General features: G+C 32.9%; 1 protein-coding gene across 4 annotated transcripts in view; it reads left to right on the top strand.

Annotated features, from left to right (window-relative positions):
- Positions 1 to 2,196: 2,196 nt before the first annotated feature.
- LOC145254913 (uncharacterized) overlaps positions 2,197 to 19,959 on the top strand; it is a 65,044-nt gene continuing 47,281 nt past the window's right edge. For 2 of the 4 annotated variants that reach the window (XM_080113872.1, XM_080113871.1), the window contains exons 1-2: positions 2,197 to 2,340; positions 18,270 to 18,399. In XM_080113872.1, the coding sequence (XP_079969998.1) occupies positions 2,323 to 2,340; positions 18,270 to 18,399 (148 nt within the window). In that variant the 5' untranslated portion in view covers positions 2,197 to 2,322. Of the gene's footprint in view, positions 2,341 to 3,032; positions 3,669 to 18,269; positions 18,400 to 19,959 lie in introns of those variants that run through there. The other 2 variants (XM_080113870.1, XM_080113869.1) reach the window with 1 other exon arrangement.

Genomic DNA, 19,959 nt, shown 5'->3' with positions numbered 1-19,959 from the left:
ACGTAAATTAATCACTCATTTCTTGACCACATATTGTATAGCCAGAATGAATAAACATTTTTTTTAGTTTTGAGAATAACCGTCTTGTTTTTCCAGAATTAATAGTATATTTTTTATTTATTTTTATTATTTCTTGTGTTGCCAGTATTTATGCATGTGTATTTTGAAATTTTATTAGTGGATTTTGAAAAAAACACATTTCAGGTGAAAACATTATTACGAACTCACCTGTCATGTTGAAGTTTGTATAATTTCCTAAAATTACGAAAAATGATTCAGTAGAAAAATAATCACAAAAATAAAATTCATCGAATTTTATTTTTGTATTTTAGTGTGGAACAGTTTTCGAAATCCAGAGGAGATAACTGCAATTTATACTAATTTCGACATGACACATGAGTATGTAATAATGTTTTCACCTGAAATGCGTTTGTTTCAAATCCACTATTCTGCACAAGCACCCCTTTTTGTCACTAATCACCGATTATCTTAGGTTAAGTGTATGTGTTAAAAAAGAGCATGGCTTATTTTTATTTTTTATCATATTTAAGTGTTCTTTTTTTTTCTTTTTTTTTTTTAAATAGGAGACGGGAGATATCTGCTGAAAAAGATATATATAGTGTCAGAAACCTATTCTTGATTAATTCTGAAAAAAAATATTGAATAATAAAAAAAGAAAACAGTACTATTAATAGCTGCCATTTTGAAAATACTAAAAAGTAGTAATCCGTTCTGTCCTATGCAATGTTGTAAACTGCGTGATAATTTTATGCTAAATTTATATAACAAAAAGTTATTTGGTAAATGTGTAGTTTAGCAGCGTAAATTATTTGACAGACAAAAACTTATAAAAACTATTTATTTTTATATAATAAAACTATTTATTTTTATATAATAAAACTATTTATAAACTATTTATTTTTATATAATAAAACTATTTATTTTTATATAATAAAACTATTTATTTTTATATAATAAAACTATTTATTTTTATATAATAAAACTATTTATTTTTATATAATAAAACTATTTATTTTTATATAATAAAACTATTTATTTTTATATAATAAAACTATTTATTGTTATATAATAAAACTAGACCCAAAGGCTGAAATAAAATCTGAAAAAAAAAAAATCATTTTTATTATTTTTCATCATTTTTATTATTAGATTAATTGTACAACATTCGAGACCGCCATATTGCTTTTAAAAGTTGGCCTTTAAAGTTTGACAGATGGTCGTGTTAAGGCCAAATTTTGCCTTTTTTACGCTCTTTCATGGACCGTTTTTGGCCGCCATATTTTTTGTAATGATAGAGCGTAAAAAAGGCCAAATTTGGCCTTAAAAAGAACCTGTCAAACCTTAGAAAGGATAAATTTTAAAACCAATTTTAGTCTAATAAAAAAAAATGATGAAAAAATAATAAAAATGAATTTTTTCTGGTTTTATTTCAGTCTTTGGGTCTAATAATGTGTTTTATGTAAAAATAAATATTTTTTATAATTTTTTGTTTGTCAAATAATTTGCGCCGCTAAACTACACATTTACCAGTTATTTTACCATTTCATTTTTTTAATTGTATTGTTTTATTTTTAAATAAAATTATTTGTTTAAAAGTCCCAATTTACTTTCCTTCCCACAAGGATAGACAAGATAGATTTTTAATGTAGGGAAAATCCATGCCCCCCCTTCCTCCAAACGAATACTTTGGATTGGGACAACGATTTAAAATGCCACAGTATAGAAGAATTTCTGCATCACTAATCGAGGACCCTGTAAGTACAGATACTACACTTTGCTACTAGCCAAAAAGGTAAAATTTAACTTCCTTTGTTTTTGTTTAACTTTTAAAAATGTTGAATATACAGTCGTCGTACATGTTTAACAAGTCTAAGATAAACCCTAGAGTAAGCAAAACAGATTTTTAAATAAAACACAATAAAAAAAAAAAACGTTAATTTCTATTTTTAAAGTGACAGTTAAAAAGAAACTTGTTTTTTTTTCTTTCTTTCTTTTCTGCAAATAAAGAGAAAAAAGTTGGGATATCAGCGTTACGGTTTGGTTGAGAGGGAGAACGAAATGTCGGTAGAGTTGAACGGAAATACACGAAGTTTTAAACTTAAAAAAAAAGACGATCCGATTTAAGCCGATAATGGCCGAACGACGTTACCGGGAACGACCGGAACTAGGCGAGTGTCGTAACCGGCGGCAAGTTTGAATTTGCAAAACGGAAAAGACGGCGAAGAAGAGCCGATTTTTAAAAAAAGTTGTGTTTTTTTCATCCTCTTCAAAAAATCTCTTCATTTATTTCCAGACCCAACCATGGATGAGGAAACATGGGTAACGTGGCTTTTTAAAAAATTTTTGTGACAGTCAAAACTATTTATACCATTTTTCATTTCTTGAGTTAAAGACGGCGACTTTTAAAACTTAACTTTTGTTTGGGGAAATGGCTTTTCTTTCTCGACGACGAGGACCGATTCGCAAATGAGTTTTTTTGTTTGTTTTTTTTTTTTTCTAATGGTTTTAATTTGGTTTATTAATATTCAATCGTATATATTTTTTTAACCCCAACTTGTCAGTTTTTTTTCCTAATTTATTAATTTGAAGTTATGCATTTTTTTATTTATTTATTTGAATTTTGTTTTGTTTTCACATTTGTTTATGAACGTTTTTTATTTCAAAATCTGTAAGATTAACTTCGTTCGCTTTTCCTACACATTTCTCTGTACAGTTTATTTTTTTTTTTAAAGAAAAAGAATTCAAAAGTAATATTCAATATCTTAATTTTTAATATTTTTCAAACTTAAATGTATTAATAAAAATAATCTAACATTAAAGACAAATTCGCTTTTCAAAGATTCAATTTTTTATAAATTTGACTCCTAGTATCAAAATACTTTAAATTTAAAATATTTAATGCTTGTTTTTAAAGTTATTTAAATATAAAGTTTAAATTTCTCGAAATATTTTATCCTTTTGTTAAAAGAAAATACGCACTTATTTGTGTAAATACGTTTTTTAAGAATAAAATGAACAGATTAAAAATGTTGAATGATAGTTTTTACGAAGAATCTGCATATGATTTTAATGACCTTTCAGCCCATGATCTTCCTGTTAATTCCTCTTCTTCCTCCGTCTATTCGGCTTATTCAAATTCGTCCTCTCTCCAACCGGACACTTCAACGACGTCCACCTTCTTGTCCCTTCCTTTAAGACCTGTCCAATCTTCGTCGCCAAATTTCAAAAACCCTCCGTCACCCAAAGACACAGCCCGACCCCATATCCTCTCCGAAACTTTGACGAATTCCTCTTCATCTTCGTCTGACGATTTGTCCCCGAATTCTTCGAACACAGGCCTACGTTCTTCGACTATGTGTTCCCTCTCTTCGAATAGTCAGACTTCCACCTTATTGTCCCCACCACTTCCGAAAGGGGCCAAGTTTGGCACCCGGAATGTCACTGTCCGGTCTTGGAGGTTTTATAAAAATAGGGAAATAAAAAACCAAGATTACTCGTCGACTGATTCTTATCAGAAAGCAAATAATTTACCCCTTCCTTCTTGGAACAATAACCAGGGTCGTCGTCGTCGTCGTACTAGAAACCGCTTATTACCTCCTTTGCCTCCCTTGTCGGATATTTCAACTCTCAGAAAAGAACAAATTTTGGTAAGAAATACCCCCTCCCCACCTCGGCTTTCACTTTTGAGGTTTGGCACTTCTGCATTACACGGACGGCGCCAATTTTGAAGTGACAATTTTACTTTAATTCAAATGTTTGGGGGTGGAGAATCCAATGTTGGGCGAACCTGAACGAGCTTTCCCTTCTGCCGTAAAATGAATTGAATTCAGAATTCTTTTTCACGTTTTCTTATTTTTTCTGCTGATAAGACTTAACCTTCATATTAGCAGGAACAATTTTTAAAAGTTTACTTAAACATAACTGAAAATTCCTCCCCCCCCCCACGTTAAGTCATTATTTTTAAATACTGTTTTGATGTTCGGGAAAAATCATTTTCCTTGTAATTTGACTAAAAAGAAATTAGTTATCCCCCCCCTAACAATGGCGTAGTCCGTGTAATGGAGAAGTGCTGATTTAAAAAATTTTTTATTAAAATGAATAGTTAAAACCTAATTTAGTTTAAATGTTTCAAGCATTTTCTAGAATTGCCAACAAAGCAAAGAGATGAAAAACAAAGACAAGGTACTCTTAACTTCATGGATGTTATTCTTAAAAATTCAATGTAGTATAAACCTATTAAGTTAGAAACGAAAAACAATGGTTTCGAAGGCATAGCCGAGTCTCGATAATCGCTCGAAAATTAAAATGCTAAATTGGTAGGTAAGGGGGGGGTATTTATTTGCTTTCCCACGAGAGCAAATTAGACACAAGATCGTTTTTTTTTGGGGGGGGGGGCTCCTCCAAGGGTGCAATCTGACAGGGTCCAAATAAATAGCAATTGTCTATGAAGGGTTGCCTTGCCCCCACATTGACCAAAAGTAATTACTTTTAAGTGCAGCATTGCAGTGCAGCATTCAGCAATAGCAATGAAGAACAGATACTACACTTTGATTTTTGTTCCCGGATTGGTAGGTGGAACTGGAAGAGTAACTTAGCTTGCCTTCGGTAATATTATTTATCTTTATTTTTCACCCTTTTCTTTTTGTTGGCTATTCTGAAAAATCCCAGTTTCAATGGCAACCATCGTGAAACTGAAAAGTTCAAAATAACCGATATTTCAAGCTGGAATTTCCCATTTCGAGAGTAAATGTGGTATTGTGGTAATTAAGAGTATAAGACACAAAGATTGACTTCCACCAATTCACACTTGATTTTGTGTCTAATTTGTACTTTTATGACAAAATAGCACGTAAATCGTACTGTTCTCGAAAACAAAATTAGCAGGGATTTTTTTTTTCTTTGAAAAGATAATCTTGGAGCTTCTACAGAACTTGGACCGAACAAATAAGATTCGGCGCGGTTACGATTAGGAAGGGGGCGTTATAAAATTGTCTGGGTGATTTTTTTTTTTTTTTTTTTTTTTTACGATTGACATGTTGAACGTTTAATCAAATATTTAGTTATTGAAAGTTTTTTTTTTTTTATTTCATGCGTGAATCACTGAATCAGGTGCTGCTGTGAATAAGGGCAATCATTTAAATTAGTTTTTAGTATTTGACTCCGGTTTGAATGAAAGTATTCTAAAATAACCAAACTTAGTTTCAGAACTAACTTGAAAATTTTAATGTATTTGGTAAAAGTTGTATTTTTTATTTTCTTTGTTTTTTTCCTCGACTTTTAAATATACTGCATAAATGCAAATTATCGTACTAAAGACCACCCTACCCCTCCCCATAAAAATAACTCTTAAAAAAAAAAAAAAAAAAAGTCCTCTACTAAGGACAAAATAGATAATACTACACTTAATCCGGAGGTCGGGAAGTAGTAAAACTGGTAAGTTAGACTTTTTAACGGTCATAAATGATTGATAAAAACTTTGCGATTTGATGACCGGATTTTCTTTTCTTTTTCTTTTTATTATTATTATTATTATTATTATTATTATTATACCGTTGACAGTGTACTTATCTCTGTTTACTTGTGTCTAACTATTCCCGTAGGGTGAAATTTTTTTCTTTTTGGACAAACAAAACTGCCTCAGTCTAGAAGGATTTCTTATTCACTCGCCAAAGACTAAAGCTGAAGTTAACTATCAGAACAGGTACTTACACTTACGGACCGTGCTATTTTTTGAATTTTAGGATTTTCAAGTTGCGTTCAATTTTTACGGTAGCTTTAATTGTTAGGTGAAAATACAGAAAAGTTGACCCCCCCCCCTTCCGTATGTTAAGAAAGGATTTCTAAATAGCGTTATTTTAGCACTATATGTATTTATTTGCAAAATATATATAAATAATCCCCTTAAATGTTGGCCAATTCAGGTACAAGGCCATCAAAGGTGTGGGGTTTTTTAGTCATTTTGTCGTACTCTCGAACTTGAAGCGCTCCTCGGCGGACTAGTGCCCACCTTCTAAAAGTGCGTTTTTTTTTTTTTTTTTTTTTTCCCCCCCAACGATTATCATAGGTTACAGCCTTATATTAGCAGATTAAATTTTGAAAAATAAATGACTTCAAGAAGGGTTCACTTTCTCGTTATAACGTTCTAATCACGTGACCTGTCGGTAAAGAAATGGACAGTAAGTCAGGTAGCAATAAAGTAGAACGTTATAACGAGAAAGTGAACCTCCGTAAGTCATTAATTTTAATTTTTCTGCTAATATGATACTCAAGTCCATAACCTGATAATCGTCAGAAAAAAGGGTGCTGGTGCACTTACTGATCCGCGCTATTTTTTAAATCGTATTTCCAAGTTTAAAGTTTTGTCTTTTTTTTATTATTATTATTCAATTGTAAGGTTAAAGTGTAGAATAGGTACAAACACCCTCCCCATGTTAAGAATGGCTTTTTAAATAACGTTATTTCAGCACTGATCAATAAGTGCACTAGTACTGAAAAAAAGTTTAAAAGGTGTAAAACATGTATTTTTAGGAGGTTGACACTCTTGTAAAATGCAAACATCAAAAATTAAATTTTAATACATGAAAATTTTATTAATCTTAAAGCCAGTTTGAATGATTTTTGTATTCAACGGTTTAAATGCTTCCAAATTCCTCAGCGCACTAATCTATATAATTATAAAACTCAAATGACCTTGTAACAAGTGATGTAACCCACTTTCCGGTTTACAACATCCTGTTGCACATGCGCGCATAAATATTAACCCATAACAACGTAGACAAATAAACACAAATCGCTTCTTTTGCAGATTTTGACCTCCGCACTGAAATATTAACATTATTTCTAAATAATTATTTAACATGGGAAGAGTTGGAGTGTTTTGCAACTATTCTTTATTACAACTATACTGTCGCTATTTTCTTACAACTGAACAACTTTAACCCGTTGACTACATAAGAACAATTGTAGTAAATCCAAGACTACTACTACTACTCTATCCATCCCTTTTCCTTCCTTCCTTCCTTTTATTTTTTGCTTACATTTCTAGATACAAAATAGTTGTGAGAACGGTGAATTTGTTGGCGCATTTACTAATCTGTTTCAATATTTTATTTTATTTATTTAGGTTTTATTTTTTTGCTTCAGGTTTCAATTTCTTAAAGTTTCTATAACTTGGTTGAAGGATTCCAATATGGGTTTTTCATTCTTATAGTTCTCATTGGTAGGTTCATGTGCGTTTTTGCTGCTAAATGACTTTCGTCGGCGTTCAATTCATAGGAAAATCATGTTTCAGAAAAATATGTAACTTTACACAGATAGGTTTTTTTTTTTTTTTTTTTTTTTTTTTTCATGGGTGAGTGATCCGTCCGTGATTTTTTTTATTTTAATATACTTTCATAGAAATGTTTCTGTTATGTCAAAAAAAAAAAAAAAAAAAATTTTCTTTATGTCACAAGTGTCACACTCATACATGAATTCCATAACTAATATAACATACTGACCCAACGGGTCACGGGTAGTCTAGTTTTTATTAAAAATTCATCAATTTACTTCAAAGCACATTAAATGTACTTCAGTTTACAAACTTTTTATTATAATACAGATAAGGGAGTCACCACTTATCAAGTTCGAAGGCCACTCGAGGATAAAGGTTAAAAAGTGTACAGTGGTTATTGAGACCACAGCATAGTGGTCGTTAGTGTTGGAAATTAGGTAGAATTTGATTTAAGAGGACGACTCAACAAGAAATTGTTTACATTGGACATGGAGACTGCCATGTTGTAGTCATCGGGAAAGCAGACAAACGGAACAGTTCTACAGAGTTGTAGTATTTTATATCTGGGTTACAATAAAAAATTTAACATGGGCTAGAGAAAATCTCTTGCATCCATTTTTCTTATATTCGGGTCTCTTATATCCTTACATTGTAGATGTATGTTGCTTCTAGCCAAAATGATTTAAAGAAAAGGAAACTTTTTTTATATTATTTATTGACTCACTTTAAATAAAGAGAAAATAACACTCAAATAACACTATTTGTTCTAAAAACAAAAAAAATGGTCAATTTTGTTCCCACCTGTCATTCCACCATGCAAGTGATAAAGAAAATGTATATTTAAACTGAAATTCAATGCAAAGGCGTTGACTGACTATTCTAGTTTATTCTATCACCCACCTCCCTTGCATAGATTCTGCCCACACTGATTACATTATGAATATTCTAGTAATTGTCTGAAGCTATACTATTACTACTATTAATTGTACTATTTTTAATGCTTAGTTCGTGTGGGTAGTGTTGTCATGAGACTACTCTCCCAGGCATCACCTGTTCTCCTGGTGGTGGTGGGGAAGGGGTAGTTTAGTGCCATCCTCCCAAGTGAGCAAAATGTTAATGGAGAAAGCCAATATATACAATTATATTGCTTTAGTTGATCAATGTTTTCTTACTAAAGTATAAAAAGAAAAAGCTGGAACACAAAATACAATTTTGAACGATAAATTTGTCGCCCTAAACAAAACACTGCAGCTTTATTTTAAAACTTATTGAAAAAAATCAATTCAGATAGCTTGATTATGTAGTAGAGCTGACATCGATTTAATGTAGCTGCATTCAGCCTCAATCACCATCCTAATATGGGTCCAGAACTGGGAGCAAGCCTTTTCCACAAGCGCCGGTGGGAGCTTCGCAGATGGTGGCAATCAGGCTGGCTTTGGTGTTGTGGGAGGTTGTGTTGGTGAAGTTCTCAACATATGACCAAACAAAGTAGCCCAGCAAGTACAATATAATCAAAGTGAGGCAGGTCAGAAAAGTGAGTCTGTGAGAAGAAATATGCAATTGAGAAGTTCAGTATGCTAGGTCTGTACCTTGACAAAGCAAGTCAATCTCTGGATATTAAAGTCCCCAAATGCATGGATTTAGATACCCGGATCTAAATAGTGCTGTATTTTGTGCTATATGTGATGTGATTTAGTAGGATTGAGTAAGAAAGATAACAATATAGAAGTAAAGAAACTTTATGCAAGAAGAATAATTGAACCTGGCAGTTTATGAATTTTTAAATGAAATCAAAGAACAAATATTGCTTGTGACTCAACAGATCACGAGTATGTTGTAAATATAAAATTTTGTTCTTGCTCTAGAATGCATGGGTTTGTTTTACTATACACAGATTTGAGAAAGTTGTCAAAAACAAATGTATAACAAATAAATGTTATCAAAGGCAAGATAACTTATCCAGTTAGGTAGAAAAGTAACTTTTTAGTGTTTTTATTTAATGTAAAATGTTTATTTGTTTTGAAAAACGAGTAATCTTGAAGTCTGTTGGCCGCGATGTCTTTGAAGACTCAATATTCACTTCAAAATAAGAAATAGAACAAAATGGTATTAGAAACCCACCCACTAAATGTTACAATGACATTTATCGGGTGGGTTTCTAATACCGTTTTATTTTATTTCTTATTTTCAAGTGAATATTGAGTCTTCAAAGACATCGTAACCATCTTTTGTTCACCGACAGTTTTCAACATTACTCGTTTTTCGAACTGAATAAACATTTTACATTAAATAAAAACACTAAAAACTTATCCAGTTAGGTAGAAAAGTAACTTATCTTGCCTTTTATAACATTTATTTGTTATGCATTTGTGTTTTTGACAACTCTTTTGAATCTGTGTACAGTAAAAAGAACTCCAATGCATTCTATGATAGGGGCCCAATTTAGGAGCTTTGGAGAGTGAACTCGCAATTACTCAGATCTACTGCAATTAACAGTAGTAGTATCTATAGTAGGCCCCATCTATGGCACCGTCATTTGTAAAATGTGCCCACCCTACAATAAAAAAAAAATATCTATACAAGCTAATCATATACAGCACATGCACAGATTTGTCAAATGATCTAACAGTTAGCATGTCGTAAAACCCAACAAGCAACCAATTTGATTATGACACCACGTGCTACCCCACTCGACAGCTTGCCAATTCCTAAATGTTGTGCTGTGCCTTTGTTCTCCATCGTCTTGTTATGGCTGTATCGTTATAATCTCTCACACTAGCAGGCATTGAGAGGAGCACATGGTTTCACAAGTAGAAAAACAAAAGAAAAACACACTTCGACACTTGATGTATATATTCGTTGGACTATGGCTTCTTGTTACATCCCTGACCCTTTAAATGTGAAGGTCCATATGTACATTCTGTCGAGGCTGATCACCAGTTGGTTGATCAATTCATCTCTCCATCTGCTCTGAATCACTGTCTGTTTTCAACTGTGTCCTAGCTCCAACCGATGTCAAAGTCCAATCAAACTCAACTGACAGTATTGTTGTAAACTGGACCTTTTCATCATAAATCGTTTCTATTGTCATTAAAATCTCATTGACTGTCACAAACCCATAGCCTTTCTCCAGGGTGCTAAAACGCATTGCAATCTTAAAGTACCTGCAAACCAAATCTAAATATGTCTCTAGTTCATTATTAAATCCTTTTGTTCTTTTGTCTACCCTAGTGAACAACTTCCTATCTATTGTCTATTCATAAATCATTTTGTAAATCTTTTTTCCTTTACTTCCCAACAACTGGAGTCGGCTATAGTATCACAGATGATTGTGCAACATTTAGTTAGTATTTCTTGAATTCATATTTTAGATACATTATTCTTCCTGATTCCAGTAAAGTGATTCTCTATATCATTCTAAGCACTTTCTAACACCTGAAACAATTCTTTATCGCCACACGTCTATCATTCCAGGTTCTTGATGAGATGCAAAACAAATCTAATTTAATTGACTCTGCCTTTTATTCCCTGCAACCTCTTTCTCACTGAAATGATGTTGCTAGTCTTTTTTATATATACTACTATGGCATGTATTCTTCAGAATCTTCTGTTCTATTTCCTACTTCCTTTATTCTAGCTCATTTAACTTGCTGGTCTTGTGGTCTGCAGCAATTTACGTTCTTGATACATCATTGTAATAAAGTTTCTTATTCCAGTAGGTTTTCAAAGAACTACAGCCTTATGAAACTCTTCCTGCTGTTTTTCTCCTGTTGGCCTTGATCTTGAAAAGACCAAAGTCAATAGGCATCTCCTGACTTGTGATAATCATTTTTTGTTCTTATTAGCCTCTTACATCAAGTGGTTTCATGCCTTGTCTAGAACGATTTCTATTTCTTCAAAAAGAAAAAGAAAAAAAGTGGTTTCTATTTAAGGCAAAGAAATGAACCACAGGGTAGTGGAAGCTTAGGAATGACTCTCCACTCCCCAGAGCATCCAAATATTTGTATTCCTTATAGAAAGAAAGGTTAGAGAATTTTCATAAAAGTACAATTTACCGGAAAAGAAAATGTAAGTGTTTCCAAATTTTTAAGTGCATCCCTAATGGGTCTACTAAGGCATGATCTCGTTATTACTCAATATTACTATACCTTTCTATTCCAGAAGCTTCTTTTCAAGAATTGCAAGTTAGTGGAACAATCTTCCTGCTATTTACTTTTCAAGACTAAGTCCAATAGACAGCTATCTTTGCAATAATCTTTCATTCTTGTTATTTTTTATATCAAGTGGCTTTGCAGCCTGTCTTGAGTAATTTCCATTAAAATCTATATACACTTATACTAGCAAGACTACCCGAACTTGCCTAGAGTTCTAAATCTTGTAAATTGTGTCAATTAATGAAATCCAAACTAAAAATCTGCGATTAAGATTTTTAGTTTTGATTTCATTTTGCAATTTCTAAGTTCATTTTTGAGGAGAAAATGTGAGTAAAAATATCTCTCGTTCAGTGAACCTGAACGAGAGATATTTTTACTCACATTTTTAGTGATTTACCAAAGAGGCAAGTATACAACTGTTAATTTCAATACATAAAGCAGTTATATTATTGGAAAATGTCTCTTTTTAAAAATCTTCCAATCTGGATAAGTTCATTTAATATTCATCCCAAACAAGGAACATTGCTACTGAAATATAAGAGACTACTTTAAATTAGGATGTCCCTATAAATATATACCTTAAGTGTGTGTGTGTGGGTGGTGGTTGGGGGGGGGGTCAGTGAAACGGTTACATTTAAATTTCTGCATGTTGATACAGTCAAGCAATGAGGAGCAAGGAGAGAATTTTAAAGGCAACTTAGAGGAAAGAAACTACTGAAGTAGAAAGCCTTTGGTCATATGGAGACCTATCATGAAAGGGGTGGGATTTTTCTGATTTTCAGATTGATCGAAGATTATGTTGAGGAGGTGGAAAATGGGCACAAATGCAACAAGTTCATTGGAACAAATTCAGTTGAAATAGTTGTAACTCAATCACACAACATTGCTACAGTAAGGCCCTCTACATAAATATCTCCAACCAATCTGACAGAAAAATTCTACTCCTGAAGGAATTTCCATACTCAGATAGCTCCTTTCGTTTACTAGCCTTTGAAATTCTATCTTTGCTCCTCATTTCCTGACTGTACCAACGTGGAGAAATTTAAATGTAATGTGAAAAACATCTTGCTGCTCGATTCCCCCACTTACGATGTTCTATGACAGTATAGGGCCTAGTAAACTGAAAGAGAAAAATATAAAATGTTGATTTTTGTAGGAGAAGGCTGTTAATCACAATGATTTGAGGAATGCTGTAATTTATATTAAATTTAATGTTGAATGCTTTGTTGCTGTATGCGCAGTTGCTACATGCTATTCATTTTGTTGCATTTTATTGATTGCAATAACCTTGTATATGCATCTGATCAAACCTTTTTCGCAAACAAATTTTTTTATTAAAACGGATAGGTTTCAAATTTTTGAATAAGTGAGACTTAATGACACTTGATAAGGTAACCACTATTTATGAATAAGATATTACTACATATTAAAACCCATGTTCTAGGGTTTTGTCAGATACAAACCAGAGACTTTTTCTAATTTAGGAAAATAATTGTATATGCAACGTTATCCTTACATATACAATGACTGTAGTTGTGCGATTTAAAAAAAAATGATGCCTTTGTTTAACAGCCACTTTTTATACTTCTCATTTTATGTACTTTTAGAAATCTCTTGTGACTTTATCAGTATCTAGTTTGCTGATTTAAATGGACAAATGGATTCAAATTTGGGCTTTATTAAAAGAAACTGCCTTAAAATAGCCCCCCTTCCCCCCTCCCCATAAAAAAGAACCCTCACATATCCTAATGAAATGAATATAATACACAATCTAATCACCACTGTCCTTTATAAGTTTAGATGTGACCTCAATCCTTGACCCAAGTGTCAAGGCAATTAACACATTGTTTGTCTCCCATGGAAGGGGAGGAGTGGGTTATGAGGAAAGAAGCCTTTATTGTTTAAATACCAAAAAAAGATTATGAAGTGTTTTTAGTATTAGCTTTTAAATTTACAGTAATAATTTACAGATGGTGTTTAAAAAATTTTTTTTTTTTTTTTTTTTTTTTTTTTTTTTTTTTGCTTAAATAGCATATCCTGGTAGCAGGATATGCTATTTGCTTTTTATTAGATTAAATCTTTGAATTGGGTATTTTTTGTGAAGCAGTATATAAAGTTAATACTATCTTAATGAAGCAATAAAAAAAAATTTTTTTGTTTAATTCATATCTTCTATCTCATCCTTTCTAGAATTTGAAAAAAGACTTTAAAATGTAAAATAACTCGAAACTTTGAAAAGTTTATTTATGAAAATTATACTAAAATCATAAATAAATCTGGCATAAAGCCATTCAGAAGTATGGGAAGGGGGGGGGTCTATGGTCATCCTTTATTCCTGACTAGATTTCAATCACATTTGTCTATGGATTGTCCTACTTAAGATTTCCGAGTCTTTATTTATTTTTTTCCCAGATTAAATGTTGCCCACCCCTTTTCTTTTTCATTTTTGTTTTATTTTAATGGTACTGCTCTGAAATAAAATTAAACTCGCTTTTCAATAAGTAACTATATTAGTCTAATATTCATTAATGAAGAAAACATGTAAATAGTATTTAAGTCAATTTGGGGAAGAAAAAAAAAAAAAAAATGTTTTTTTTTTTTTACGTAATCAATATTTGCCATAAATGATTGGCTAAACAAGTTTTTTTTCTTGTGGAAATCGCTTCCGGCAAGGCATAAAGAGACTAAGAAAAAAGAAAGAAAAAAAAAACACGCTTCAAAGTGGGAGGGGAACGCTAGCCAACAATGAATGTTATAGATTCCAACTCTGAAAATAGCAATTCTTTTGTTTGTTAGAAGCATCGGTCATAAAGAGGCTGGAAATATATTGATGGTTCATTTTTTGCTCATGGAGAGTATCTTGTAGTAAAAAAGCTATTAATCACAAAAATTGAAGGGGGTTGGCATTACTTGATATACAAGACACTTAGACGTACTTGTGATCTGTTGGATTACAACCATTGTTAGTACTTGTTCTTTCATTTCATTCAAAATTTTATGAACTGATACATGTTAAGTTCTTATAGAATTAAAATATATAACTTCTATATTATGTATAAAAATAAAAAAATAAAAATTGGTTTTGATATCTAATTTACATATGTGATTACGGTATGAATGCACACATGTAAATCTATATATCTGTGAAAGTGTTTGTCTGTGTACATTTCCTACACAATATCTCTGTCAATTTTCAGTCTACAGGCTCGAAATTTGATATACAGGGTACTGAGATTTAGGAAATTTTTATAATCGGTTTTCGGCCAGAAATTTGGCTGTTAAGGGGTAAGTTCAACGATTTGACCTTTGAGAACTCCAGCAAACTCCTCCGCCAATTTTGGGTATAAACACTTGAAATTTTAGATATAGGTTCCTTGGACATGGATCTAACTTAATAACTTGATTTCAGTGCAAAACAAATGTTATGGGGTCATAATAGAGGGCCAGTTTTAAGAAATTAACCGCTGCGGTCTCTACCAAATTACTCAGACAATATCTGGTCTAAACATTTGAAATTTTACATAAAGGGTATTCAGAGATAGGGCAAGCTTTTTAATCAGTTTGGGTCGAAAATTTGAGCTACCAATATATAAATGTATGTTTGCATGAACGTTACGTGAAAAATGGCTTAAATAACACTGCTTCAATATTAAAATTTAAATCGAAAAAGAAAAAAAATCTCACACCAAGATTCAAACCCAAAACGTTTAGATAATGAACCAACGCTCTAACCAACTGAGCTAACACGACACATGAAATTCTCTCAGTTCTTCAACTATTTAAACTAAATCACGTCATGACATCATCTGACGCATGCGTAGAACCGGTCGTCATTATGAAAGGACGGGGGGGGGGTTAGCCCAAGAAAATCTGTACAAAAATTTTTTTAAATATGAAATTTGCTAGGCGAGGGTTGAATGCTGCCATTATGAATATGCATGCATAACGTAGTAGCTACTGATTCGTTATAATTTTTAGCCTTGATGTACGTGTTCCATTTCAGATGAGGAGTAAAGGACAAACCCAGAAGCTTGTCAAAACATGGGGCTTCTCCTAGACGAGAGCCATCCATTTCAATTGATGCCAGATGGGGATCAGAGCGTTGGTGATGTAAAGATAGGAGTTTGGTTTTAGATGCATTAAAGGTAACCAGCCACGTCTTCCCCCACTGAACCACGTGCTCAAGATCAGAGGAGAGAGAATCAGAGAGAACTTTGTCATTTACAGCCTTTGATGTGTTGCCGTAGATGGTCGTGTCATCAGCATAGATGTCAACAAATGATTTAAGTATGTGTTTAGGGAGATCATTGATGTAGATCAGAAAGAGAGTTGGGCCCAGGATTGACCCTTGAGGGACTCCAGCATTAATACTGCAGGCCTCTGATTTTTGTCCATCAACCACTACTCTTATGAGCCTATCGGAGAGAAATGATTTAATGATTGAGAAAACATTTCCAGTTATACCGTAGCTGGAAATCTTGTGAAGTAGGCCCTTATGTCATGCCTTGTCGAAGGCCTTTGATATGTCAAGCAATTGCCCTAGAAAGGAAGCCTTTGTCAAGAAATTCACTAATCCTGTGAGATATAACCGTTAGCACATCTGCTGTAGATCTTGCAGAACGGAAACCATATTGTGTGTCACTAAGGAGGTTATTTCTGCTGATGTGGTTGACTATTTCTCTATTTAATATTGATTCCAGCAACTTACTCATAACACACAGGAGACCTATTGGTTTGTACTGAGAGAGAGATGGTATTTATCACCTGAATTCTTAAATACAGGGCATACTGATGAGGTTTTCCAGGGAGTCGGAAAGCACTTCTCCTTAAGGCAATGCTTAAATAGTTTTGTAAGTATGGAGGCAAGTTCTGGTTGAAGCTTTTTTAACACTATAATTGGGATGCCGTCAGGGCCAGTTGCTTTACTGGAATCCAGGTTCTTGATTAGCTTGGCGACCTCATGCACAGATATTTGTATGTTACCTAGCGTGTTCTGTGTTATAGGAGGAAATATGGGGAGTTGATGGCCTTCGTCGCATAGGGTAGAATTAGCTGCAAAGTTCTTGGCAAATAGTTTGGCCTTGTCTGATGCTGACGAGATGACCTCTGGTCCATTGATAATGGTTGGGATAGAACGCACACTTCTGTTCAGGATCCTATTTGTTATTTGCCAAAACTGATGGGAACCAAGCCACTGATCAGCTACTTTAGATTTAACAGACTGAGCATATAGCTCTCTTGCATTTTTTATTACTCTTTTACAGTGGTTGCTGTCATTCCTGAAAGCAGCTTTAGTCTCAGTGCATCTATTACGTTGGTAGTTATGGAAAAAGTGATTTCTGTGCGCGATGGCAGCAGCACATTCTGGGGAGAACCATGGCTGGCTGTTAGGTTTTTGTTGGAATTTTTTAGATGGTATGAATCGGTCTATGCCTACAATTAACCATTCGGTCAGATCTGATACTATAGAGGACACATCCTTTTTAAACATGGAATGCAGAGGTAGATCAGATATGAATGTACGGAAGCTATCCCAGTCAGCCATAGAGTATCGATATACAGTACGGTGGAGGGGTATGTCTGGGGACTTATTACATTTCATTTTTATCAACTGATACAACGGAGTGGTCGGAGGATTCTAAAGGAGAAAAAACGGAACATGAAAATAGCTCAGGGGAAGTTGAGAGAAAAAGGTCTAGGAGGCTTGCATATTGACCAGTAGTATCGGGTACATGGGTGGGGTCGCGAACAAGCTGAGTGAGATCATAAGCAGTGGCAAAATCGTGACAAAACCTCCCCTCATCGTCTTGTCTTATTTGAATGGGTCAGCCATTCCACGTTATGGACGTTGAAGTTACCACAGATGTGGATGTTAGCCGAGGGATGTGTAGACAAGATGGGGTCTATTTTCTCAAATATACTCTTAAAGATAGTAACTTGAAAATCTATTAAAAAGGCCTTGAAAGTCATTTTTTTATGTCTAGTAAAAATATTAAAAATAAAATCGAAATATTAAGTATTAATGAGAATACTATTAAAATATTTAATAAATATTTAAAATAAAATCGAAATTTCATCATGTTATGGATATTTATCACAACCCTGTTTTCCATATGACATCATGATAAAGGGACATAACTTTTGTTTTTACAATACCAGAAATTCCAAAATTGAAAAACACACCCTAGATCAATCTAAAATTTTGAAAATAACATTTAATCTAATTTGGTTGGACAAATATAAGTGGTGGGTTAAGGAATGTAAATATGATTGCCGAGAGGCATGTTGTGTATGTAAAAAGATGTTTTGAGCAAAATAGGTGAAAGTGCTTTGAAATTGCATATGACTGGCACTAAAGCAAAACAAATGAGACTGGTAAATTGTTGACCAGTTTTGTTGCGTGTTAGAACTTCATATTTAAAACTACTTGAAATAGAGATTGACTTTTCCTGTCAAAATTTTTTGTTTTGAAAACTTTTTGTCTGGAGAAGGTTTTGAAGAAAACCTTGAAAATTTCTTAAAAATGGGCATGGAAAATCTGTATAAACCCTGCTTTTAAAATGCTCCATGTAACTAAACTTTTGGTATATTTATTAATTGATCTTGAATACAAATTGGTAAAATTTCACAAATCGAAATTGTCTGAATTCAGAGGGTTTTTACATTTTTATTAAACTACATTAATCTAAATATAGACCACATTAACACCCCTTATATCTGCAGCTATCTTGTAAAATTCCTAATGATTTGGTTAATTTGTTGAAAGTGAATCCTTTGCATACAAATAAAGTCTTTTGAATTTTTTTTTTTTTTCTTTCTAGCAACTCATCGAGCGAACAAAGCAACGGAAGGAACGCCTAAAAAAGCTCTGTGATACAGATTTCACTGTAAGAAAACGACGCCCACTTGCAGAGGACAATTCTGCTAAAGTCGACCCACCAGTAGATGATGGTAATTTTAATTTATTTATTTATTTATTTTATTTTTTTTATTTTTTTTTTTTTTTACGGTACTTCTTGACATCACACCCCTGCCCCATTCTTCTTGGTAACAATAAAAGCTAATTTTATATCTGACTTATTAATTTAAAGTTTCAGTGATGTTAGATGTTAGCAGATCTCTTAAAATGATTGGACTGTTTTTATTTGAAAGTGGAGTAACTTGTCTTCTTTGTTCATTTTGGAAAAGTTATGGCTTGCATTCGACTAGTTAACATTTTGGGAATGTTTTAACTGATAAATTACATTCTCTAAGCAAAGTAATTTTCAGTTTCATCCAATTTCTTCATGTTTGTCTTGCTCACCAAGATCATTTTATTTCAAATAAAAACCAACAAATTGTTTTTTTTTTGGGGGGGGGGGGGTCCAGAAATTTTAACTTTATAACTTTTGTAAATCACTACCACTTTTGAATGTTTGGTTTACATTAGGCAAAATCAATTTAGGTAGAATAACCAGACTAAATCATTAAGTCTGGAGTGGCTTGTCATATTGTAAACTAGCTATGGATCTGCAAAATTGGGTTGCGATATTTAGACTACTTTATCTGGAGGAAGTCTCTTCAACCCGATCAGTATAGCCACTAAGAAGTCTTCAACATGGCAGTCTGACAGCTTTCATTATCTTTTTCTTAACTCTGTTGCATCATTGGGAACATTAACTTCTAGGATTGCCTGTTTCTCCTTATCCCAGATTACTGTCGAATTTAATAATTCCATTTTCTAGATGCATAGCTGTAGGAATTGTATTGTTCATAGATGGTGTATTACTTGTTTCTTATTGTTCTTTTCGTACATGTTCCCACGATTTGCTGCTGCATTCAATGTCTGTCTCTATGCCCAAGTGGAATTTAAAAAAAACTACAAAAACTGCCACAAAGTCAGTATTTTCTTGATAAGCATTACCTCGGATTAATATTTATAATAAGAAAAAAAAAAAAATCTGTAAACGTCAACTGGATTAGGTTTCACTTGGGTGATGGGGACAGCAGTTTTTACAGGCATTTCTAATTGTATGTAACAATTTGGAAAAGAAATGCTGACTTTTAACTTGATTCCATTGTTTTTTTGTTTTTTTTTCCTACTCTGAACTATTTCTCTTCAAAGGGATGAAGTAGGGGGGGTAAGAAACTAAGAAAGGGTGATTTTTTTTTTTTCCCCCTAAGTGCTCTGGAGGCCTCCTGTAGCATACTAAAGTTTTATTTATTTATTTATTTATTTTTTTCGCTCTATATGATCATAAATGATACTAGATGTAGTCGTCTCCAACACATACGGCACCTAGCATTCCCAAAATGGTCACCCATCTGGTACTGCCCAGCCTCATTGTTGCTTAACGAGGGTTATGTAGGCAACAAATAAATATATATATATGAAAAAAGAATTAAACACTTATACAGTTAATTCTTCAGTTAATCATCAAAACAAACATTAAAAATACAGACTAAATGAACTTGTAAAGGCTCCCGTAGTTTCTTCAAAGTTATCATTAAATTTTGGATTTTTTAATTTCA

The sequence above is a fragment of the Euprymna scolopes genome, chromosome 30, assembly GCF_053919585.1.
Source record: "Euprymna scolopes isolate OS-2025 chromosome 30, ASM5391958v1, whole genome shotgun sequence".
NCBI lineage: Eukaryota > Metazoa > Mollusca > Cephalopoda > Sepiida > Sepiolidae > Euprymna > Euprymna scolopes.
Note: the sequence above shows the minus strand (reverse complement) of the source record. Positions and strands in the feature narration are given on the sequence as shown.